The sequence below is a fragment of the Haliotis cracherodii genome, unplaced genomic scaffold, assembly GCF_022045235.1.
Source record: "Haliotis cracherodii isolate W230 unplaced genomic scaffold, xgHalCrac1.p SCAF_24, whole genome shotgun sequence".
NCBI lineage: Eukaryota > Metazoa > Mollusca > Gastropoda > Lepetellida > Haliotidae > Haliotis > Haliotis cracherodii.
This window is the reverse complement of record NW_027266280.1, coordinates 2359307-2386907: the sequence shown is the minus strand read 5'-3', so window position 1 is coordinate 2386907 and position 27601 is coordinate 2359307. Positions and strand designations below refer to the sequence as shown.

Genomic DNA, 27601 nt, shown 5'->3' with positions numbered 1-27601 from the left:
ACTTGGTAGATGCACGTCATCGTATCCCAATTGGATCGATGTTCATGATATCAATCACTGGATTGTCTGGTCCAAACTCGATTATTTACAGACCGCTGTCATATAGCTGGTGTATTGCTGAGCGCAGCATTAAACAACATGAAATGAAACAAAACTACAACAAACAAACCAACACCAACAACACCAATACCTCTTCACCAACAAAAATGAGAGTGAGTTTGGCTCAATGCCACATAAAACAATATTCCATTTATATCACAGTGTCAGCTTAATGTGGAGGAAAGCCTGAAGTGATGCAGGACTTAGATGTTTACAATTTTGTTGAACCCATGAGCTGGGATATTGTAGAGACAAACTGAAAAACAAAACCAGGCAAAATCTGGGATTTGACATTGCTCTGCATAATTTTCTGGTTAAGGGGAGCTAACTCAGGTCAGAAAATATTTAAACTACATAAGCGAAGGTCTGTTTCTCATATCTGACATGCCCATTGTACCCGCTTTACAAACTAAGTTCACCTTTTTAGATTGATAGATTATGTGATGAGAAAGAATAACTTTTTGGTGTGCTCAATTTTTTTCACTGCGGTCACCCTGAAATCCAAGATGGCCGCCAATATGGCCTCCACTTTTCTACCTAACCTATTAACTTCACTATATATCCTATTTGTTTATCAAATATTAATCATAAATCACTACTGACCATCAACAGCTGATGTGTAATATATATCTATTTTGTTTGGGCACAAAATTGAACATTTTAGAACGGAATTACTTGTTCAAAATGGATGCCAAGTTCAAATTAATGATATTCTTTAATCGAAAACGGGGTATTTTTTGTATGGATATATATCAATCAGAATTTCAATTTGGAATAGGATAATACAAATTAACCACATTTGGCTCAGTAAATGTTCATTAAAGGTATATTAGGTTTCATAAAACTACAAATAATGACCAAAAATATGGAATTCATCTGTCAATAAGGGTGAGAAATTAAAAAGCATAGCATCATAAAACTATCTTCTGCACTGTAAACGAATACATGCATTCAGTATATTCAATGAATAACAACTTTGAACAGTTAAAAAAACAAATAAAAAAACAAAAACATTTAAAGTGGTTATGCTTATAATCACTACTATAAACACTTGTCTTGCAAGTAGTGCTGTCTCAGAGAATGTTGCCAAGGACAAACAGACTCCACTGGAGGACAAAATTTGTTGATTTTTGCAAAATTATCTTCGTGTACATTCCTTTGTTATTGTTCACAACAGATTTGTGCATTCAAAAATACAGAAAAGAGTCTTCGTAGCTCTGAACAAACATCAGCACTGCATAAATAAATCACTTCTTCAAGAGATGGATACTGCAAATGCAGAGATTCTGACATCTCAGAACGATCTTGGCTACCATATGTCCCAGGGAATGGCTCCAAATGTACCTTCTTTGTTTGGTTGGGACAACAATGACTACAAAAACAGAGGTCATTTCTCAGGATCATTACAGGGCCATGTTACAAATAATGTTAGGTAATGGTTTAAGCAAGCTAAAAAGCATGGTGAACTTAGTTTGTAAGATGGGTACAATGGCACCCAAAAACTAAGCATGCTACTGGAATCAGACCTTCGATTAACAAGACATGCTGGATGTTATATGGAGGTCAGGTCAATGTGGAAAGTAAATGTTTTGGTGGTTGTTTGCGGACATTCTTGGTCCACTGGAGTCACAAGTGATCGTTCAATGTAGTCACACCGACCATTGCTGTCCACCAGGATGACAGTGTTCGTCCTGACAACAGGAAAGCACATGTAATTACATTCACAGAGTTGGGGTCAGGCTGCTTTATAACACACTGAATATACGGCTGATGTGAGTTACGTATACACTACGTTCCTTCATCACCCGTGAATACATACATCAACCCTTGTCTCTACACACTACGTTCCTTCATCACCCGTGAATACATACATCAACTCTGGCCTCTACACACTACATTCCTTCATCACCCGTGAATACATACATCAACACTGGTCTCTACACACTACGTTCCTTCATCACCCGTGAATACATACATCAACTCTGGTCTCTACACACTACGTTCCTTCATCACCCGTGAATACATACATCAACTCTGGTCTCTACACACTACGTTCCTTCATCACCCGTGAATACATACATCAACTCTGGTCTCTACACACTACGTTCCTTCATCACCCGTGAATACATACATCAACTCTGGTCTCTACACACTACGCTCCTTCATCACCCGTGAATACATACATCAACTCTTCTCTCTACACACTACGTTCCTTCATCACCTGTGAATACATACATCAACACTGGTCTTTACACACTACGTTTCTTCATCACCCGTGAATACATACATCAACTTTGGTCTCTCCACACGACGTTCCTTCATCACACGTGAATACATACATCAACTCTGTTCTCTACACACTACGTTTCTTCATCACCCGTGAATACATACATCAACTCTGGTCTATACACACTACGTTCCTTCATCACCTGTGAATACATACATCAACTCTGGTCTCTACACACTACGTTCCTTCATCACCCGTGAATGCATACATCAACTCTGGCCTCTACACACTATGCTCCTTCATCACCCGTGAATACACACATCAACTCTGCCCTCTACACACTATGCTCCTTCATCACCCGTGAATACACACATCAACTCTGCCCTCTACACACTACGTTCCTTCATCACCCGTGAATACATACATCAACTCTGGTCTCTACACACTACGTTCCTTCATCACCCGTGAATACATACATCAACTCTGGTCTCTACACACTACGTTCCTTCATCACCCGTGAATACATACATCAACTCTGGTCTCTACACACTACGTTCCTTCATCACCCATGAATACATACATCAACTCTGGTCTCTACACACTACGTTCCTTCATCACCCGTGAATACACACATCAACTCTGGTCTATAAACACTACATTCCTTCATCACCCGTGAATACATACATCAACTCTGGTCTCTACACACTACGTTCCTTCATCACCCGTGAATACATACATCAACTCTGGTCTCTACACACTACGTTCCTTCATCACACGTGAATACACACATCAAATCTGGTCTATACACACTACGTTCCTTCATCACCCGTGAATACATACATCAACTCTGGTCTCTACACACTACATTCCTTCATCACCTGTGAATACATACATCAACTCTGGTCTCTTCACACTACGTTCCTTCATCACCCGTGAATACACACATCAACTCTGGTTTCTTCACACTACGTTCCTTCATCACCCGTGAATACACACATCAACTCTGGTTTCTTCACACTACGTTCCTTCATCACCCGTGAATACACACATCAACTTTGGTTTCTTCACACTACGTTCCTTCATCACCCGTGAATACATACATCAACTCTGGTCTCTCCACACTATGCTCCTTCATCACCCGTGAATACAGACATCAACACTAGTCTCTACACACTATGCTCCTTCATCACCTGTGAATACATACATCAACTCTAGTCTCTACACATTACGTTCCTTCATCACCCGTGAATACATACATCAACTCTGGTCTCTACACACTACGTTCCTTCATCACCCGTGAATACATACATCAACTCTGGTCTCTACACACTATGCTCCTTCATCACCCGTGAATACATACATCAACTCTGGTCTCTACACACTACGTTCCTTTATCACCCGTGAATACAAACATCAACTCTGGTCTCTACACACTACGTTCCTTCATCACCCGTGAATACATACATCAACACTGGTCTCTACACACTACGTTCCTTCATCACCCGTGAATACACACATCAACTTCTGTCTCTACACACTACGTTCCTTCATCACCCGTGAATACATACATCAACTCTGGTCTCTACACACTACGTTCCTTCATCACCCGTGAATACATACATCAACTCTGGTCTCTACACACTACGTTCCTTCATCACCCGTGAATACATACATCAACTTCTGTCTCTACACACTACGTTCCTTCATCACCCGTGAATACATACATCAACTCTGGTCTCTACCCACTATGCTCCTTCATCACCCGTGAATACATACATCAACTCTGGTCTCTACACACTACGTTCCTTCATCACCCGTGAATACACACATCAACTCTGGTCTATACACACTACGTTCCTTCATCACCTGTGAATACATACATCAACTCTGGTCTCTACACACTACGTTCCTTCATCACCCGTGAATACACACATCAACTCTGGTCTCTACACACTATGCTCCTTCATCACCCGTGAATACACACATCAACTCTGGTCTCTACACACTACGTTCCTTCATTACCTGTGAATACATACATCAACTCTGGCCTCTACACACTACGTTCCTTCATCACCCGTGAATACATACATCAACTCTTGTCTCTACACACTACGTTCCTTCATTACCCGTGAATACATACATCAACTCTGGCCTCTACACACTACGTTCCTTCATCACCTGTGAATACATACATCAACTCTGGTCTCTACACACTACGTTCCTTCATCACCCGTGAATACATACATCAACTCTGGTCTCTACACACTACGTTCCTTCATCACACGTGAATACATACATCAACTCAGGTCTATACACACTACGTTCCTTCATCACCCGTGAATACATACATCAACTCTGGTCTCTACACACTACATTCCTTCATCACCTGTGAATACACACATCAACTCTGGTCTCTTCACACTACGTTCCTTCATCACCCGTGAATACACACATCAACTCTGGTCTCTTCACATTATGCTCCTTCATCACCTGTGAATACATACATCAACTCTAGTCTCTACACACTACGTTCCTTCATCATCCGTGAATACATACATCAACTCTGTTCTCTACACACTACGTTCCTTCATCACCCGTGATTACATACATCAACTCTGGTCTCTACACACTATGCTCCTTCATCACCCGTGAATACATACATCAACTCTGGTGTCTACACACTACGTTTCTTCATCACCTGTGAATACATACATCGACTCTTGCCTCTACACACTACGTTCCTTCATCACCCGTGAATACACACATCAACTCTGGTCTCTACACACTACGCTCCTTCATCACCCGTGTATACATACATCAACTCTGGTCTCTACACACTACGTTCCTTCATCACCCGTGAATACAAACATCAACTCTGGTCTCTACACACTACGTTCCTTCATCACCCGTGAATACATACATCAACTCTGGTCTCTACACACTACGTTCCTTCATCACCCGTGAATACATACATCACCTCTGGTCTATACATACTACATTCCTTCATCACCCGTGAATACATACATCGACTCTTGCCTCTACACACTACGTTCCTTCATCACCCTTGAATACACACATCAACTCTGGTCTCTACACACTACGTTCCTTCATCACCCGTGAATACATACATCAACTCTGGTCTCTACACACTACGTTCCTTCATCACCCGTGAATACAAACATCAACTCTGGTCTCTACACACTACGTTCCTTCATCACCCGTAAATACATACATCAACACTGGTCTCTACACACTACGTTCCTTCATCACCCGTGAATACATACATCAACTTCTGTCTCTACACACTACGTTCCTTCATCACCCGTGAATACATACATCAACTCTGGTCTCTACACACTACGTTCCTTCATCACACGTGAATACATACATCAACTCTGGTCTCTACACACTATGCTCCTTCATCACCCGTGAATACATACATCAACCCTGGTCTCTACACACTACGTTCCTTCATCACCCGTGAATACATAAATCAACTTTGGTCTCTACACACTACGTTCCTTCATCACCCGTGAATACATACATCCACTCTGGTCTCTACACACTATGCTCCTTCATCACCCGTGAATACAAACATCAACTCTGGTCTCTACACACTATGTTCCTTCATCACCCGTGAATACATACATCGACTCTGGTCTCTACACACTACGTTCCTTCATCACCCGTGAATACATACATCAACTCTGGTCTCTACACACTACGTTCCTTCATCACCCGTGAATACATACATCAACTCTGGTCTCTACACACTACGTTCCTTCATCACCCGTGAATACATACATCAACTCTGGTCACTTCACACTACGTTCCTTCATCACCCGTGAATACACACATCAACTCTGGTCTCTTCACACTACGTTCCTTCATCACCCGTGAATACACACATCAACTCTGATCTCTACACACTATGCTCCTTCATCACCCGTGAATACATACATCAACTCTAGTCTCTACACACTACGTTCCTTCATCACCCGTGAATACATACATCAACTTCTGTCTCTACACACTACGTTCCTTCATCACCCGTGAATACATACATCAACTCTGGCCTCTACACACTACGTTCCTTCATCACCCGTGAATACATACATCAACTCTGGTCTCTACACACTACGTTTCTTCATCACCTGTGAATACATACATCAACTCTGGCCTCTACACACTACGTTCCTTCATCACCCGTGAATACACACATCAACTCTGGTCTCTACACACTATGCTCCTTCATAACCCGTGAATACATACATCAACTCTGGTCTCTACACACTACGTTCCTTCATCACCGTGAATACAAACATCAACTCTGGTCTCTACACACTACGTTCCCTCATCACCCGTGAATACATACATCAACTCTGGTCTCTACACACTATGCTCCTTCATCACCCGTGAATACATACATCAACTCTGGTCTATACATACTACATTCCTTCATCACCCGTGAATACATACATCGACTCTTGCCTCTACACACTACGTTCCTTCATCACCCGTGAATACACACATCAACTCTGGTCTCTACACACTACGTTCCTTCATCACCCGTGAATACATACATCAACTCTGGTCTCTACACACTACGTTCCTTCATCACCCGTGAATACAAACATCAACTCTGGTCTCTACACACTACGTTCCTTCATCACCTGTGAATACATACATCAACACTGGTCTCTACACACTACGTTCCTTCATCACCCGTGAATACATACATCAACTTCTGTCTCTACACACTACGTTCCTTCATCACCCGTGAATACATACATCAACTCTGGTCTCTACACACTACGTTCCTTCATCACACTTGAATACATACATCAACTCTGGTCTCTACACACTATGCTCCTTCATCACCCGTGAATACATACATCAACCCTGGTCTCTACACACTACGTTCCTTTATCACCCGTGAATACATCAATCAAATTTGGTCTCTACACACTACGTTCCTTCATCACCCGTGAATACATACATCAACTCTGGTCTCTACACACTACGCTCCTTCATCACCCGTGAATACAAACATCAACTCTGGTCTCTACACACTATGTTCCTTCATCACCCGTGAATACATACATCGACTCTGGTCTCTACACACTACGTTCCTTCATCACCTGTGAATACATACATCGACTCTTGCCTCTAAACACTACGTTCCTTCATCACCCGTGAATACACAAATCAACTCTGGTCTCTACACACTATGCTCCTTCATCACCCGTGAATACATACATCAACTCTGGTCTATACACACTACGCTCCTTCATCGTCCGTGAATACATACATCAACACTGGTCTCTACACACTACGTTCCTTCATCATCCGTGAATACATAAATCAACTTTGGTCTCTACACACTACGTTCCTTCATCACCGGTGAATACATACATCAACTCTGGACTCTACACACTACGCTTCTTCATCACCGGTGAATACATACATCAACTCTGGTCTCTACACACTACATTCCTTCATCACCCGTGAATACATACATCGACTCTTGCCTCTACACACTACGTTCCTTCATCAACCGTGAATACACACATCAACTCTGGTCTCTACACACTACGTTCCTTCATCACCCGTGAATACATACATCAACTCTGGTCTCTACACACTACGTTCCTTCATCACCCGTGAATACAAACATCAACTCTGGTCTCTACACACTACGTTCCTTCATCACCCGTGAATACATACATCAACACTGGTCTCTACACACTACGTTCCTTCATCACCCGTGAATACATACATCAACTTCTGTCTCTACACACTACGTTCCTTCATCAACCGTGAATACATACATCAACTCTGGTCTCTACACACTACGTTCCTTCATCACCCGTGAATACATACATCAACTCTGGTCTCTACACACTACGTTCCTTCATCACCCGTGAATACATACATCAACTTCTGTCTCTACACACTACGTTCCTTCATCACCCGTGAATACATACATCAACTCTGGTCTCTACACACTACGTTCCTTCATCACCCGTGAATACATACATCAACTCTGGTCTCTACACACTACGTTCCTTCATCACCCGTGAATACACACATCAACTCTGGTCTATACACACTACGTTCCTTCATCACCTGTGAATACATACATCAACTCTGGTCTCTACACACTACGTTCCTTCATCACCCGTGAATACATACATCAACTCTGGTCTCTACACACTACGTTCCTTCATCACCTGAGAATACATACATCAACTCTGGTCTCTACACACTACGTTCCTTCATCACCGGTGAATACATACATCAACTCTAGTCTCTACACACTACGTTCCTTCATCACCCGTGAATACATACATCAACTCTGGTCTCTACACACTACGTTCCTTCATCACCCGTGAATACATACATCAACTCTGGTCTCTAAACACTACGTTCCTTCATCACCCATGAATACATACATCAACTCTGGTCTCTACACACTACGTTCCTTCATCACCCGTGAATACATACATCAACTCTGGTCTCTACACACTACGTTCCTTCATCACCCGTGAATACATACATCAACTCTGGTCTCTACACACTACGTTCCTTCATCACACGTGAATACACACATCAACTCAGGTCTATACACACTACGTTCCTTCATCACCCGTGAATACATACATCAACTCTGGTCTCTACACACTACATTCCTTCATCACCTGTGCATACACACATCAACTCTGGTCTCTTCACACTACGTTCCTTCATCACCCGTGAATACACACATCAACTCTGGTCTCTTCACACTACGTTCCTTCATCACCTGTGAATACACACATCAACTCTGGTCTCTACAGACTATGCTCCTTCATCACCCGTGAATACATACATCAACTCTAGTCTCTACACACTACGTTCCTTCATCACCCGTGAATACATACATCAAATCTGTTCTCTACACACTACGTTCCTTCATCACCCGTGATTACATACATCAACTCTGGTCTCTACACACTATGCTCCTTCATCACCCGTGAATACATACATCAACTCTGGTCTCTACACACTACGTTCCTTCATCACCCGTGAATATATACATCGACTCTTGCCTCTACACACTACGTTCCTTCATCACCCGTGAATACACACATCAACTCTGGTCTCTACACACTACGTTCCTTCATCACCCGTGAATACATACATCAACTCTGGTCTCTACACACTACGTTCCTTCATCACCCGTGAATACAAACATCAACTCTGGTCTCTACACACTACGTTCCTTCATCACCCGTGAATACATACATCAACTCTGGTCTCTACACACTACGTTCCTTCATCACCCGTGAATATATACATCAACTCTGGTCTCTACACACTACGTTCCTTCATCACCCGTGAATATATACATCGACTCTTGCCTCTACACACTACGTTCCTTCATCACCCGTGAATACACACATCAACTCTGGTCTCTAAACACTACGTTCCTTCATCACCCGTGAATACATACATCAACTCTGGTCTCTACACACTACGTTCCTTCATCACCCGTGAATACAAACATCAACTCTGGTCTCTACACACTACGTTCCTTCATCACCCGTGAATACATACATCAACTCTGGTCTCTACACACTACGTTCCTTCATCACCCGTGAATACATACATCAACTCTGGTCTCTACACACTACGTTCCTTCATCACCCGTGAATATATACATCGACTCTTGCCTCTACACACTACGTTCCTTCATCACCCGTGAATACACACATCAACTCTGGTCTCTACACACTACGTTCCTTCATCACCCGTGAATACATACATCAACTCTGGTGTCTACACACTACGTTCCTTCATCACCCGTGAATACAAACATCAACTCTGGTCTCTACACACTACGTTCCTTCATCACCCGTGAATACATACATCAACTCTGGTCTCTACACACTACGTTCCTTCATCACCCGTGAATACATACATCAACTCTGGTCTCTACACACTACGTTCCTTCATCACCCGTGAATACAAACATCAACTCTGGTCTCTACACACTACGTTCCTTCATCACCCGTGAATACATACATCAACACTGGTCTCTACACAGTACGTTCCTTCATCACCCGTGAATACATACATCAACTTCTGTCTCTACACACTACGTTCCTTCATCACCCGTGAATACATACATCAACTCTGGTCTCTACACACTACATTCCTTCATCACACGCGAATACATACATCAATTCTGGTCTCTACACACTATGCTCCTTCATCACCCGTGAATACATACATCAACCCTGGTCTCTACACACTACGTTCCTTCATCACCCGTGAATACATAAATCAACTTTGGTCTCAACACACTACGTTCCTTCATCACCCATGATTACATACATCAACTCTGGTCTCTACACACTACGCTCCTTCATCACCCGTGAATACAAACATCAACTCTGGTCTCTACACACTATGTTCCTTCATCACCCGTGAATACATACATCGACTCTGGTCTCTACACACTACGTTCCTTCATCACCCGTGAATACATACATCAACTCTGGTCTCTACACACTACATTCCTTCATCACCCGTGAATACATACATCAACCCTGGTCTCTACACACTACATTCCTTCATCACCCGTGAATACAAACATCAACTCTGGTCTCTACACACTATGTTCCTTCATCACCCGTGAATACATACATCGACTCTGGTCTCTTCACACTACGTTCCTTCATCACCCGTGAATACACACATCAACTCTGGTCTCTCCACACTATGCTCCTTCATCACCCGTGAATACATACATCAACTCTAGTCTCTACACACTATGCTCCTTCATCACCTGTGAATACATACATCAACTCTAGTCTCTACACACTACGTTCCTTCATCACCCGTGAATACATACATCAACTCTGGCCTCTACACACTACATTCCTTCATCACCCGTGAATACATACATCAACTCTGGTCTCTACACACTATGCTCCTTCATCACCCGTGAATACATACATCAACTCTGGTCTCTACACAGTACGTTCCTTCATCACCTGTGAATACATACATCGACTCTTGCCTCTACACACTACGTTCCTTCATCACCTGTGAATACATACATCAACTTTGGTCTCTACACACTACGTTCCTTCATCACCCGTGAATACATACATCAACACTGGTCTCTACACACTATGCTCCTTCATCACCCGTGAATACATACATCAACTCTGGTCTCTACACGCTACATTCCTTCATCAGCCGTGAATACATACATCAACTCTGGTCTCTACACACTACTTTCCTTCATCACCCGTGAATACATACATCAACTCTGGTCTCTGCACACTACATTCCTACATCAGCCTGAAAGGGCCAGGATGTCAATGGTTCTAGGTGTATTTGAATAACGCATGAGTCTGAGGAAACACCTGTATTTCATACATGCCCGCAGTGTGGTCACTATGTTGAATGAGGCAGCCAGAGCCGAGTAAGCTTGGGGTTTATCGGCTATTGCTTGCAAACAATGCTTCAGAACAGTTGACATACTGACCCTTTAAATACATATGGCAACTCTATTTATCTCTGTTTAATCTGATGCAGAGATGGCATCTATCAAAATGTGAAAGTGGTAGTCCACAAAGAAACATCACCAGTCCCTGTGAGCCAGGAACAAGCAGTGCATAGCTGACCTCTCGTCATGACAAACCCTAAGTTTGCTTACCTTGTCCCATACATGATAGATGGAGACCACACACGGTTAGCTGACCTCTCGTCATGACAAACCCCAAGTTTGCTTACCTTGTCCCATACATGATAGATGGCGACCACACACGGTTAGCTGACCTCTCGTCATGACAAACCCCAAGTTTGCTTACCTTGTCCCATACATGATAGATGGCGACCACACACGGTTAGCTGACCTCTCGTCATGACAAACCCCAAGTTGGCTTACCTTGTCCCATACATGATAGATGGCGACCACACACGGTTAGCTGACCTCTCATCTCTTATGTTAGTGGAAATGCCCAGGTCTTGACATTTCGCTCCAAGAACACTGTCTGCTGTATATCTGTAACATTTAATATAAGATAGTTATGCTATAATGCACAAACAACAATGTAGGACAAAGCTTGGTATATTTCAGGATAAAACATTGTTATATCTTTACGTCATTTCTGGAGATTCTAACTTGCACTTGCAATTTGATGACGTCGTATATATGACGATGTTATTTTTTAGAATGACTTCTTCCCCATAGATGTAGCTGGGCAACACAGATAATTGCGATGACCGAGCAATCACATCTCAAAGCATGAGAGATATGACAATCAGTATCAGGAAAAAAGGTACAGGTAACCAAAGTGAAGATTGGGAGAATATGTGGGAAATACCCACCTGTGCATCAAATGGACTTGTCCGACCATGAGGGGTTGCGCCCATGGTTTATTCTTCCTGCAGTGTTTTATTTATGACAAACAACTCCCACTTGTTTATTTCTTAATTAACCAGTATATTTTAGCTGTCTAAAAACTAAATGTATTTAGCACTTGGCCTTTTTATTTTCCTCCAAATGTGAACAAACCTATCCTAATCAACAATGAAATACACCTGACTGAAGAGAAATCTGTTGTTAATTTCCTAGGATATGCAGACATACCTCAACCATTCCCTATGAAATTCTAAAGTGTTATTAGTACTTATTAAACACAAGTTAAAATTGTTTTCAGAGAACAAGCAGTTGTGAACAAACATAGTTCAAACATTGATGAAACTAAAACTTCTACAATCATAGTTACCAATTGATCCTCTTGGCTGCTTGCTGTCTTCGGTCTTAGTAGTGGTACTCATATCAATTACTCAAAGATCGGTCCAGAAGTTGGACATGGAGCGCTTATTTGAACAGGGTACATCTTGTAATTCCCAATAATAGCATATTATTACTCATCACATCACTCCAGTTTGATAACGGTATAAGAATCTACATCAAAATGTCGCTGTTTGCAACACTCATGAGACTGTTATCCATAAAGTTGTATGTTTTGTTATCACATGACGCATGCACAATTTCTAAACTAAATAACAGACCAACTTGAAATTTATCTACACTATGGGTCCGTATTAATGACCAACACTTACTGTCCTTTGTCGTTGAGGAAATCCATTAAGGAATCTACCAGCTTGTTCTTGGCTTCAGGACTTCGGTTTTCTTCAATGATCTTCTGAAACCGAGGGCGCCCTTGTTCAATCTTTTGCCAAGGCCTATCAACAGTTGAGTTTCCAAAGGCATGGTGATCTAAAAAGGGCATATAAAAAAATCCCTCAAACCAAACTTTAACACAAAAGAGAGTGTTATCCCAATATAACATTTGTTATACGTCAAGAACACATCAGTTTCTGGGGAATTTTTGTCAAAGTTTCTAAAATTTAACATTACCTTGTACGGAAAAATGAAATTTGATCATAAATAAACACAGCAGATGACAATAAAACCAATCGCCCAAACGCATCACGGCAACGGCCATGGTAACCCCATGCACTTGAGTTCCTTGCAAAATGAAATGCACATGCATTCCCCCATTTTTTGCCCTAAAAAAATCCCAACAGAGAGGATAACATTCATTCGTTATTGAATTGCTACCACATGCCAAGATTGACAAGAAATCAGCGACACCAAACCCTTGGACAATTGCAAGCTGGACAAACCGCCCGGCAAGTAGCCAATGCATTTCAAGTCCATGTAAGGACCATATACAGGCTCCAGCAAAGGTACCAGACCACCAATACTTCAGATGACCGACCACGTAGTGGAAGACCAAGGGTCACCACCTGATGTCAGGATCGTCAGACAGCATCAAGATCGCTTTGTTACTGCTATGGAAACTGGTTGACAGACCATGGGGACACACCAGCGACACATTAGTGAGGACATCGTGCGTTTGACCATTGACGAGCAGACACCTCCACTGTCACAGGCCACACTGAGGACCCATTCTGACACCATGTCATCGCCGGGACCGTCTTCAGTGGGCAACACAGCACCAGCATTGGCGCCAGCACAGCAGAGAAGACGAGAGCTGTTACTTTATCTCAACGGCAGATGGCAGAGAGAGAGCCTGGCGACACCATGGGGAACGTTATTCGGATGCTGGTGTTGTTTAGAGAGACTCGTGGGATGGTCCGAGCATCATGGTGTGGGGAGGAATTGGTCTTGCACAGAGGGTTGGCCTGTGGTCTTCCAGAATATTGGTCCAGGGAGAGGCAATGGTGTCACAGCAGCTTGGTACATTGATCAAGTCTTGAGACCACACGCCATACCTCATTTGCATCATTTCAGCATGATAACGCCCATGCCCACACTGCGAGAGCAACAAGAGACTTCCTCCAGCAGAATGGCATTAGAACCATGCAGTGGCCTGCCCTCTGTTCCGATTTAAATCCCATTGAGCACCTGTGGGATGAGATTCAAAGACAGCTGAATGACGTCCGACCAAGGCCGACAGCTGCAGCTGAACTGCGTCAGGCGTTCCTCAGAGTGTGGGCTCAAGTGCCTATGGCCATCATCAACTGCCTCATCCATTCCATGTATCGACGTTACACGGCAGTCATCAATGCACATGGCGGACACAAGAGATACTGACTTGTGATGCCATTTTCTCAGAGACTAGTCTTGTGTTTCACTTTAAGAAAATTTGACACTTTAATTTCAACCTTGATGATCAGTTTTGCCAAGTTTCATCTTCTTAATATGTCTCAAAGTATGTTTACAGTGTTTAGACAAATAAAGTTTCTCATATATCTATTCATGGTGACGTTTCTTTTGCGGTTCAGTATAGATCTTGATTATTGATCATAGCATCTTGACTGGGCGCCGCCATTTTTTTTAAGCAAATGCAAGTGATACAAGAGGTGGAATCTGATTGGTCCATAGGAGAGGATTAGAAGGGACATAACTTGTAATAGCCACTGGTGGCGCTACGATCAAGCGCAGGAATTCCAGCCTTGTTAGGCAAGGGTGGAAACTGGACTTTTAAAGTCAGTTCACTCTATTGCCTCACAAAGATGACTGTGCCACTGACACTAGAGGATGTACAACACAACCCTGGTTACCTCCGAGTGGCAGCCTTTGCATTCTTCTCTCTTCTTCAGAACTCTCTGTCAGGTACATCGCCAGCGGATGTGGGCCTCTGAAATAGCAGAGTAAAAGAGAACTGCAACTGCTTTAAGAGACATTGAAATCATACTAGTTTCATACAACTACTTAAATTACTAATCAGCGTTGCATCTCTGTATGAGTGGGTGAAGCATTTAGAGCAGCATATCTGATTTCAAAAATGAACTTAAACAGTTGTTGTTACTTAGATTGGGAGGTCAGCTGACAACCTTCTCTGGAGGGATTAATAGAGTGAGTGAGTGCCTTAAACTGTAATGTTGCATCAGCATTATTTCATTGGCATTGTGTGTTCACAATCAGGTCACAATGAAACACAATCAGCACTAATCCACACAATCAGGGCACAGTGATATGCAATCAGCAATGGTACGCACAATCAGGGCACAATGGAACACAATCAGCACTAATACACACAATCAGGGCACAATGATACACAATCAGCACTAATACACACAATCAGGGCACAATGATACACAATCAGCCTTAATCCACACAATCAGGGCACAGTGATATAAATCAGCACTAATACACACAATCAGGGCACAATGAAACACAATCAGCTCTAATACACACAATCAGGGCACAATGGAACACAATCAGCAGTAATACACACAATCAGGGCACAATGATACACAATCAAGGCACAATGATACACAATCAAGGCACAATGATACACAATCAGGGCACAATGATACACAATCAGGGCACAATGATACACAATCAGGGCACAATGAAACACAATCAGCTCTAATACACACAATCAGGGCACAATGATACACAATCAGGGCATAATGATACACAATCAGGGCACAATGATACACACAATCAGGGCACAATGATACACAATCAGGGCACAATGATATACAATCAAGGCACATTTATACACAATCAGGGCACAATGATACAGTGATGGGCAATCATTAAAGCCACGGCTTGACCACCTGATCCCCATTTAGGCATCTTTTATGACAACTATGAGAGCAACTTTGGTCCATTCGGAATACCCTGAATATTTGCCAAACATTTTAAAACCAAATTTGTTGAAAAATGGTAAATGACATCTGAATATCATCATGAATTATTTTTGAAAACCATAATACAAATGTTGCGAGAGTGTCTCGATTGTAATCAGTTGCATGATGGCGTGTCAGAAGAATGTGGGAGGAGGCAAGAAGTGACTCAGGACTCACGGGTTTAGCACTATGCTGGAACCCATGAGAATGGTGCTGACAAACCAGTGATGAAAGTCTGAGTGAAACTGGGAATCGAAACATGATCAGCAGATCCTGGCATAACTAAGGGTGGCAACATTGCACAGTATACAGCTCACCAATTGACCACAGATTTCATATTTTCTGGGCATCATGATGATCTACTTCAATCTACATACCCTGCTTCAAGGAGAACAAGGTGGAACCCGTTATACTGGGAGGTGACTACGTCTTTAGACAGGTCTTGCAAGAACGTCTCAGCACATGTGTCCGAGGCTATGAAATCCCTCGCCAAGAACCCTGAAGTAAAACTCTTTGTCAGCTAGAATAGTGGTTTCATGTTGCTTTCAGTAATTTCGTATAAAGAATGGGCTTTACAAATAATACCCATGTGGGGAATAGAACCTGGGTGTTTCGAGTGGTGAGCCACCACTTTAACTACGAGGATGACCCTATGAAGATCTGGTGTAGAATAGGTCTTCAGCACCCCATTCTTGTCGTAAGAGGAGACTAACGTGACCGGGTGGGCATGCTCGCTGACGTGGTTGATGCATGTTGTCGTATCCCAATTGTGTAGATCGATGCACATGATGTCAATCACTGGATGTTCTGATCCTTCATTATTTACAGACCACCTTCATATAGCTGGAATATCGCTCAGTGCGGCGTTAAACAACAAACAAACAAAGTGAGTGAGTGAGTGAGTTCGGTTTTACGCCGCTTTTAGCAATATTTCAGCAATATCACAGCGGGGGACACCAGAAATGGGCTTCACACATAGTATCCATGTCGGGAATCGAACCCGGGTCTTCGGCGTGACGAGCTAACGCTTTAACCACTAGGCTACCCGACCGCCCCTAAACAAACAACGCATTAGGCTACCAACTCTTCATTGTGGGGAAGGGAAAGGCTCTCACCAAACTTCCATCATCCTATTCTATAAATAGAATTGCATAATCACAATATTTAAAATGTCCTCATAAGAAATCCTTCGTAACTAATCTTGACACACGTACCTGTCAAGAAAAATATGATTTGGGATTGTGCCATTATATCACTACATCATATGATACAAGTAATCAATCAGTTGTGTGAAGACTCAGTGTTATATAAGTACAGGAACTTTGACAAGTGTTACCTCTTCCTTTCCTGTTTGGGAGGTTTTCTCCGAGTATGTTCAGAAGAACTCCAATCTTGCCCTGTTTGTTGATCCCCAGCCAAATCCCACCCTCTCTCCCCGGCTTCTGGTCCAAGCCTACTCAGAAACAACACACAAACAACAATGGTAAACTCAATGGTAAACTCAATGGTAAACTCAATGGTAAACTCAATGGTAAACTCAATGGTAAACTCAATGGTAAACTTAATGGTAAACTTAATGGTAAATGACAACTTAGCTTTTCACAGAACACAATTTTAACTAACAGGAATGGTATGTTACTTCAAACGCTAAAAAAAGCATCAGATTTGAACTTGAAAGAATTTTCAAAATACTAAGAAATACATCATTGATAAAAAAAATCACAATTTAAGTGAACTTATATAAATAATTCATCACAGATATCATAATCATTTCCTTCATTGGAAATTTAATCCAACATTGACAAATTCATTTACAACCTGAAACAAGGCAAAGAGTGAGCAGGGCTCACGAATACCCCCGACTTTGACTCCCTACATACTTCTAAGTTCAAAACGGGAAAAAGAGCAAAATTTTCTCAGAAAATCAAAGTATCGGAATCAAGTAATAGGTTGCACAAATGCTGAAGAAAAACAAATTCTATGTTCAAAAAACAAGAAAGAAAATAATATTTGTTCAGAAAATACACATACCAAAATCAAAATGTAGCACTGCACCTCTTCTATTGAAAGTTTCCTTAAATTTGTAAAGAATCTTTTGGCATAGAAAGTGTTCACCAAGTTTCAATGAATCTATGCAGTAGTTTTCAAGTTATGGGTCTTACAAAAAATTACCTCGGAAGGACGGACGGGAGGACAGATGGACTGACAGAATTCCTTGGTATAACTAAACACCCTCCCTTTTAGTTCAGTGGCATAAAAATTGGAAGAATGATTTTGGATGATAATAAACAGAATCTGACCCATGTGTCTTTTGAAATAGTGTTTATATTGTGGTAACAAAAGAAACCAGGTGAAATTCAATATTAATTGGCACAGTGGTTATGTTGAACATGTCTTACTGCTGAGGCAGTTGTCCTTCTCCCCCCAGTATGCTGCTGTTGATGTGGGTCGAGTCCAGAACTCATCTCGGTTGTTGGCAAGAACTAGGCGGTAGGCGCCACATTCCTCTCGGTCATTCAGTTGGAAGAACAAGATACACATCTTGGTTGCTCACCAGTTACACCTGTTTGGGAAATTAAGAATGCATTATATTGAGATGGCCATTGTGATAGCAAGAGACAAGGTCCTGAATGTTAATTAGATGTTGTGGTATTGGGGCCTTTGTTACTTAGTGGTAGTCGACTGTCAGCCGTTGTCTTATAAATGAGAGGTCAAATTGACATGGATACATGAGGGAGGACCCTTGGGCTATGACATGGTACATACTTAGGGACTAGTATATGTCATTCCTGCTAAACCGACCGAAACTTTAAAAGAAATATCCCCAGGAACACAAGATAGTATGTAGGCAAACAATAATTAAAATCCTGAAATCTGAACCTTTTTTTTTTTGTCTGTACACAGTACGTGCGGCCACAACAGGTCACGTGTTACTGGAACTATGTTACGTAAGGATAATGTACCGGTTGTAAGCATTTCCTTCAGAACCAAAGCAATGTGGCCAAACAGTGACATGACAACATGACCACAAATACATATCCACCGGATTTGTTTGAGCTAGATAAGTAGCAGATTGTTTCAATCTACCTAAATCTGCATGGACTGGAGTGATCTCCAGATACAAAGTCCACAGCAATTTCAAAGAGAGATGTTCCGTCGTCTGCGTTTTGCACACGCTTGCGACCTACGGGATAACAGCGATTCTACTGCAAACCCAAAATATCAGAAAATAAAGAGTTCTTTACGCCGAGTCCCATCAGATCACGACCATCAACTTCAACTTCGTGGATAGTGAACAGCTGTCGAACTCCGTCAATCTATAGCCGGTTTGATTTTTATTGACATTCCGCAGCGGAAGTTTACATCGATTGTGTCAAAATGTAAAATTTGGAGGATTCGAAATCAGTTAGATATATTTTTATTATGTATCATTCTAATTATCAAAATAATTATTTTGCGATGTTTTAACCCGTAATCGTTTACTCCATAACACTCCAATTTACTATCAAGGAAGGTAAAATGAATTTCATTTTAAATTGTATTTCGTATTTATCAATAGGACACAATTTACATCAGACTTTTCGGGGTAAATTATTGTTCAGAAAATACATGTTACAAATTTTATAGAAGCCTTTCTACAAACATTTTTTTTTTCAATTTAGTCTCATTCATAATTATGTAAATGATATAAACTTTGATAGAAACTAACTTTAACAGGATTATTTATGATCTTACGTATTTGCTCATTCATGAATATTTTGCCTCCCTGTCTCAAAATGGCAGCCCCCGTATGGGCAAGGGCAAATTCGGAATGTTTACAGAAAATAAAACGGAGTTTAAAGAGCCACTATAGATTATTTTCTGGTAGTAACTCCAATTTGTAAAAAGCACTCTCGTAATGCCTTTATTTTCTGCAACTGTCACAAATAGGCATTGTGTTTTCGTGTTGTTCAACACTATCCTGGCCTACAATCTCTACTTTTGTTGAAGCTAAACTCGCGTGCGCTGGACTACTGACTGATGTAGATAAGACTCACCGGCATTCCTGCTAGTGTCTACAAAGCTTGATTATATAACCGACATCGAGCGGTCGAATGAAAGCATGGCATTTGAAGAAAACCTGAATTTATTATGTGCCATGCCAACTAGATATAGAATCATTCACAGAATAGATCATTGCCGTCTGGCTGAAAATAGGCCAGCAGCAAATCTGTATGTGTACTGATCGGATTGTAGTATCAGGCATCTGCTGGTCATTAAAACCATAGCTATGAATCCTTCCAACAGTTACATTCTTTCTGTCTGATGCTGAATTTACACAAGCTTCGTCAGAGTGCACGAGAGAACATTTGTGTACCTGTTAGTTCACAGACCATTTTTCTCCAAATACACCAATCATTTCTTTTGAAAATAAATTCTTGTTAGGATTATCTACTGCCCGGGACTATAGAATGTTGCCCAACTGGAGTTTAACCATATGTTCGTCTGACAAAGTGACCGACAAATATTACTGTATATTTTCAAGATAAAATAAAAGAGTGTAAAACATGCTCATACTATGAGATTGCAAGACCTAAAACAATTCCAGAGCTACTATTGACATAGAAAAACCTGACCCCACAATGTATGCAAAGAAATGAACCAATTTATCCTTACAATGATAAGCAAACACACACACATCCACTCGATGTAAGTAAACAATGATATCTTCAAATCAGTACTTGACATACCATATAATATGTAGTGTATTGTCTGGAAAGATTAACAATAGCATTGAAGCTTCACCATCAAATTCAATAAGTGAGGACAATGATCAGTAAAGAAACATTGTTTTAATAGACATATAATACAAGCATTACGGTAATCTCACATTAAGTTGTCTGTGTATATAATATACATCAGATATGATAACATAACATAGGCACTAATAACTTCTCCCACATTTGTGATGGTGGCACGAGTTAGATCTTCAAAGCAACAAACTTATTGTGAGATAATTTCCAGCTGTACATCATTTGAAGTGAGCAGAAATTAACTTACCAGTAAATTTTCTATTACACCGGAGAAGTGACACTATGGATCAAAGTCTGCAATTCGTTAATATAAGTGCACTGTTCGAATTTATTTCTTTAAAAGCGACTGTTAAATTCTAATTCTTAAATAGCTCTAGAATGGAGATGCTGGTTACAAACCAGAAAGCAGTCATAGCTGTAAAAAAACAAATAAACAACGATAAGCAGTTCAAAACTATTTTGGTGTCACATTATATTATGTAACATGAGTCGGGAAGTTATGTGCAGTGATACACTGGCATTCATCCCAAACAGCTGCAATGTCAGTTCAAACCTGGATGACCCCAGATGGTAATATGTACGACCCTTCTAATGGATATTAGTAAAAACAGACTATCTTTATCCATTATTAGAATAATGATTACATAGAGTATAAGTTAAATGGGCTTTAACACAAATGGATTTTATTTATCAGTTAGAGGTAGGTGCTAACTGGATTATGATATTCTGAACCATTTTCTCAATATTTGAAAACAAATCATGGAAGTATTTCCATTAGTGTTTGTTGTGTAGGATATTTAACAATAGCTTGTGACTATGAATATATTTGTTTGTGAATCACTGTATTAAGTGAAAATTAGTGATATCAGAAATTGGCAGTCAGAAGTTTGAATGTATTTCCGATATCAATAAAAATATCAGTTAAATTTGACATGCATGTTTCAATTGATTCAGTGATAAAAAGGCAAACCTTCTTATATTCTCATCAAATGTGCAGTGCTTATCATTTGCATCAATTCTCAATTTTCAGCTGCAGCCAGTGAGAAGTTTGACCTTGTTGTGATCGGAGGAGGCAGTGGAGGGTTGGCATGTTCCAAAGAAGGTGAAATTGTTCCAGTACTCTGGATGCTCCATTACAATTACCTGTGCCTCTCTACATTGAAGGGGGCACGGGTGGCCCAGTCGTCTAAGGCACCGCAATTCGCTGTGCAGAGTTGCGTCCCTTGGGCACGCCAGAAACCTATGATTGTGGGTTCGAATCCCGGTCCGCCCCAATTATGTTTCTAGGTTTGTCAGCACCATACCCGTGCTCGTGGGTTTCACCGAAGTGGTAAACGTCTTAGACCTGCATCACTTCGGGCTTTCCTCCCACATTAAGCTGACACGCTGTGATATAACTGGAATACTGTTAAAAGCGGCGTTAAACACAACTCACTCACTCACTCACTCTACATTGAATATTCCCCTCCAAATAGTTGGTGTATCTTTCTAGCTCAGCTGAAACAACTATCACCTGTGGTGACATCGTGGTAAACAATCCACTAAATATGTTCAAACCACATCTGTAAAACCAAAAGGTGTGTGATGCTTTGCATGGATGATCCATTTTTTGTCAGTTTTGCCATTTACTCAGCTGAATCTTCATGCATTGATGCGTTATAGAATGTTGATGTGCTTTATAATTTATGGGGTAGTTCTATGACAATGACCTTTGAACTCCATGCAGGCTAAGTTTCCATGTTGGAAATGTACATTTTAGTATGTGAGAGTGAGTGGGGTTTAATGCCGCTTTTAACATTATTCCAGTTATATCACGGCGAAGTCAGCATAATGTGGGAGGAAAGCCCAAATTGATGCAGGTCTTGGACGTTTACCACATGGATGAAACCCATGAGCACGGGTATGGTGCTGACAAACCTAGAAACATAATCATGGCAAACCGGAAATTCGAACCCACAGTCATAGGTTTCTGGTGTGCCCAAGGGACGCAACTCTGCACAGCGAATCATGACGCCTAAGACGGCACTGCCACCAGTGCCCCCTTTAGTATGAAGTTCAGAATATATATCTGTTTTCATTTGTGTTATGTGATGTATTTTGTTTTACAAGTTTATCTAAGTTCATATTCAGAAACTTATCAGGTTTAACTTAAGGTGAGCTTTTCAAAACATCATGGTTGTTTTAAATGAATATAATGTTTAATGTTTTGAAGAAAATCAAGAGTTGATGTCCACAGTGTGGGATCTGGCTGCTAGTGAGATATGACATTGTTAATTGCTGATCAGACTATCAACCACTAGTTTCATGGTTTCCATGATGTAGTGTGAATATTTCTGTCCATTCACTCACTCACTCACTCACTCACTCACTCACTCACTCACTCACTCACTACCCACTCATTCACTCACTCACTCACTTGCTACCCACTCATTCACTCACTCACTCACTCACTTGCTACCCACTCATTCACTCACTGGGGCGGTCGGGTAGCCTAGTGGTTAAAGCATTGGATCGTCACGCCGAAGAACCAGGTTCAATTCCCGACATGGGTACAATGTGTGAAGCCCATTTCTGGTGTCCCCCGCCGTGATATTGCTGGAATATTGCTAAAAGCGGCGTAAAACCATACTCACTCACTCACTCACTCACTCACTCACTCATTCACTCACTTGCTACCCACTCATTCACTCACTCACTCACTTGCTACCCACTCATTCACTCACTCACTCACTTGCTACCCACTCATTCACTCACTCACTCACTTGCTACCCACTCACTCACTCACTCACTTGCTACCCACTCATTCACTCACTCACTCACTCACTTGCTACCCACTCACTCACTCACTCACTCACTTGCTACCCACTCATTCACTCACTCACTTGCTACCCACTCATTCACTTCTCCCTCGCTCACACGCTCATTCTCTACCCACTCATGTCTCTTGTTCATTCACTCCTCACTTGCTCACTCACTCACTCACTCACTGACTGTTACAATGATGATATGAATGTGACAAGTTTAATTTGTTTTCAGCTGCTGGTTTAGGGAAGAAAGTTGCAGTTCTCGACTACGTCAGCCCATCTCCGAGAGGTACAACACTGTTCTGACTGTAATCCTGATCACGCCAACAAATAGTATTACCATCAGTTGTCTACTGATTTGACAGGATCGGGTGGTCAGGCTCGCTGACTTGGTTGATGCATGTCATCGATCTCAACTGCGTGGATCGATGCTCATGATGTCAATCACTGGACTGTCTGGTCCAGACTCTATTATTTACAGACCACCTTAATATAGCTGGAATATTGCTGAGTGCGGCGTTAAAGAACAAACCAAACTGATTTGACATGTTTTCAAGTCTCAGGAGAAATTTGAAATTGAAACTTTATGGTGTTGCTACTGGTGAATTCTTGTGTCCGTATCTTAGCATCATGAATGCGAGCTGACATCACTGGAACATTTTGTCCATCCATGGTACATCTGTCTACTATCCTTCTTTTAGCACTGAAGGACAAATGGTCAGATCCCGGGTTACAACTGTTAATGGTTTCACTTGTCTTCTTATGGTCAAAGTTGTCACCCAAGAAATGCCATTTGACCTTGACCTTGAATTTGACTTATCGCTGTCTTGCAGATTTTTGTTACTTTCAAATCTAGCTATCAAATTCCCAATAAATGTTCTACATAACTTTGTTGCCATGGTTTCATTGTCAAATTGTTAAAGGAGGAATGGTTTCCATGATAGCCAATTCTAGATAAAAGTAAAATAGCAGCCTTCAAGCAAGATACTTCTCGAATAAAATCATCATGACATATTGTTTTGTTTCCAGATCATAAGATCCTTTAAACAATGAATGACGGTTCCCAGTTGAATAATTCAAAATGGTGGCTATTAGAAACTGCATGTGTGATTCTCATTAAGATCAAATCTTTTTCTCTGATACAATACCTCTCTGACTGAAGATCTGACAACCCCTCCAAGTCATGTCAGGTTAACTTCTTAACCAAATAGCATCAAGGCTTCTAAATTCTCGGTACCAATGAGCAATCAGCACATCTGATTTCTGTGTCTCAAAAATGAACTTAAAAGGCTAGATCCAAATGTCAAGAATAAAGGATGCAACATTAAAGTTTTGTGGATATTTGATACACCCAGTGCTTTCTCCATGCTATACCATCTACACCTTTAAGGATGTACCATCAAAGGAATATTTATGTTTTCATTTGTTAATTTTGAAATTTCCATATAAAGGGGGAAAGAAACGAAAGTGAAGCATTTAGACCAGTATCAAAGTAATTTTCTGATTTTTTTAAGATTGGAAATTAGTTAAATATGAATTTTTTTAATGATAGTAATATTCTACATAAAAGAAGTTAAAGAACACCTGATACTTTCCTATTACTAAAGTTAATCCGTCACGGCATTGCTGGTGATTTGCAGGCACCAAGTGGGGTCTCGGAGGAACCTGCGTGAATGTCGGCTGTATTCCGAAGAAGCTGATGCACCAGGCTGCCTTGCTGGGACACGCCATCAGTGACGCTCGGGCATACGGCTGGGATGTTCCTCCGGACATCAAACACTCATGGTGGGTCTCGCACTGTTATCGGCAGATCTTTAAGTATATTTGTTGTAACCAGTTATCTTGTTTTCACTTGATTTTGATGCACAGGAGTTTACTGACTGTAACGGTCCAGTTTCCACCTTTGCCGAATTAGGTTGGAATTACTGGGCTTGATGGTAAGAATACCAGTGGCTATTACAAGTTATGGCCCTTCTATGTCCCTCCTATTGACCAATCAGATTCCACCTGCTTTAAACAAAATGGCAGTGCAAAGTGAAGACTATCTGATTGATAATCAAGATCTATATTGTAATAATACGGGTCATACTTTGCGAGGTGCATCAAATCATGTGAGCAGCTTGAATAAAATTATAAAAAGATTTTGAAAATTTCTATTGACGGCATGTTGACAGTACACATGCTTTTCAAATCCTGCAATCGATCAAAATATGCAAGGCAGAATAAGAACCAGGGGCCGTATTTATCATGCCAATTTCGTTACGCAATTTTGATTGGACTATGCATATACTCGTTAGTCCAGCCAAAATATGATTCCTTAATTGCAGCCTTGTTCAGCAAGGGTGGAAGTTGGGCAAGGGTGGAAGTTTGATGTGGGGGGAAAGCTTGTCTGCTTGATGTGGGGGGAAAGCTTGTCAACTTGATGTAGGAGGAAAGCGTGTCAGTTTGATGTGGGAGGAAAGCTTGTCAGTTTGATGTAGGAGGAAAGCGTGTCAGTTTGATGTGGGAGGAAAGCTTGTCGACCTGATGTGGGAGGAAAGCTTATGGACTTGATGTGGGAGGAAAGCTTGTCGACTTGATGTGGGGGGAAAGCTTGTCGACCTGATGTGGGGGGAAAGCTTGTCGACCTGATGTGGGAGGAAAGCTTGTCGACCTGATGTAGGGGGAAAGCTTGTCGACCTGATGTGGGGGGAAAGCTTGTCGACCTGATGTGGGAGGAAAGCTTGTCGACCTGATGTGGGAGGAAAGCTTGTCGACCTGATGTGGGAGGAAAGCTTGTCGACCTGATGTGGGAGGAAAGCTTATCGACCTGATGTGGGAGGAAAGCTTGTCGACCTGATGTGGGAGGAAAGCTTGTCGACCTGATGTGGGAGGAAAGCTTGTCGACCTGATGTGGGGGGAAAGCTTGTCGACCTGATGTGGGAGGAAAGCTTGTCGACCTGATGTGGGAGGAAAGCTTATCGACTTGATGTGGGAGGAAAGCTTGTCGACTTGATGTGGGGGGAAAGCTTGTCGACCTGATGTGGGAGGAAAGCTTGTCGACCTGATGTGGGAGGAAAGCTTGTCGACTTGATGTGGGAGGAAAGCTTGTCGACTTGATGTGGGGGGAAAGAGTGTCAGTTTGATGTGGGGGGAAAGCTTGTCAGTTTGATGTGGGGGGAAAGAGTGTCAGCTTGATGTGGGGGTAAAGAGTGTCAGTTTGATGTGGGAGGAAAGTGTGTCAGCTTGATGTAGGGGGAAAGCGTGTCAGCTTGATGTGGGAGGAAAGCTATCAACTTGATGTGGGGAAGCGTGTCAGCTTGATGTGGGGGGAAAGCGTGTCAGCTTGATGTGGGGGGAAAGCTTGTCGACTTGAAGTAATGCAGGTCTTAAAAGTTTACCACTTTACCCACGAGCACAATTATCCTGCTGACAATTCTATAAACATGATCAGGGCAAATCTGAATTCAAAGCCAAGTTCCTGGCATGCCAAAGGGACACAACTCTGCCTAGTTATCAAGTGA

At 41.6% G+C, this 27601-nt stretch overlaps 2 protein-coding genes across 5 annotated transcripts in view; one reads left to right on the top strand and one right to left on the bottom strand.

Moving 5' to 3' along the window:
* Window positions 1–97: 97 nt before the first annotated feature.
* On the bottom strand, window positions 98–19850 carry LOC139472306 (transport and Golgi organization 2 homolog). 2 transcript variants are annotated; one of them, XM_071254750.1, is made up of 8 exons: window positions 19747–19850; window positions 18901–19064; window positions 17838–17954; window positions 16879–16999; window positions 15425–15501; window positions 13454–13610; window positions 12270–12386; window positions 98–1790 (listed from the first exon to the last, which is right to left on the bottom strand). In XM_071254750.1, exons 2-8 carry the CDS (start codon window positions 19040–19042, stop codon window positions 1652–1654), a joined length of 870 nt encoding a protein of 289 aa, XP_071110851.1. In that variant the 5' UTR covers window positions 19043–19064; window positions 19747–19850; the 3' UTR covers window positions 98–1651. The 2 variants fall into 2 exon arrangements, with proteins under 2 accessions (XP_071110851.1, XP_071110852.1); XM_071254751.1 differs by lacking the exon at window positions 19747–19850 and adding an exon at window positions 19589–19656.
* Window positions 19851–20277: 427 nt separating this feature from the next.
* The window catches only part of LOC139472228 (thioredoxin reductase 2, mitochondrial-like), a 42886-nt gene continuing 35562 nt past the window's right edge, over window positions 20278–27601 (top strand). For 2 of the 3 annotated variants that reach the window (XM_071254607.1, XM_071254606.1), the window contains exons 1-4: window positions 20278–20365; window positions 22325–22396; window positions 24331–24387; window positions 25739–25883. In XM_071254607.1, coding sequence (XP_071110708.1) covers window positions 20278–20365; window positions 22325–22396; window positions 24331–24387; window positions 25739–25883 — 362 coding nt within the window. Of the gene's footprint in view, window positions 20366–22324; window positions 22397–23185; window positions 23195–24330; window positions 24388–25738; window positions 25884–27601 lie in introns of those variants that run through there. The other variant, XM_071254608.1, reaches the window with a different exon arrangement.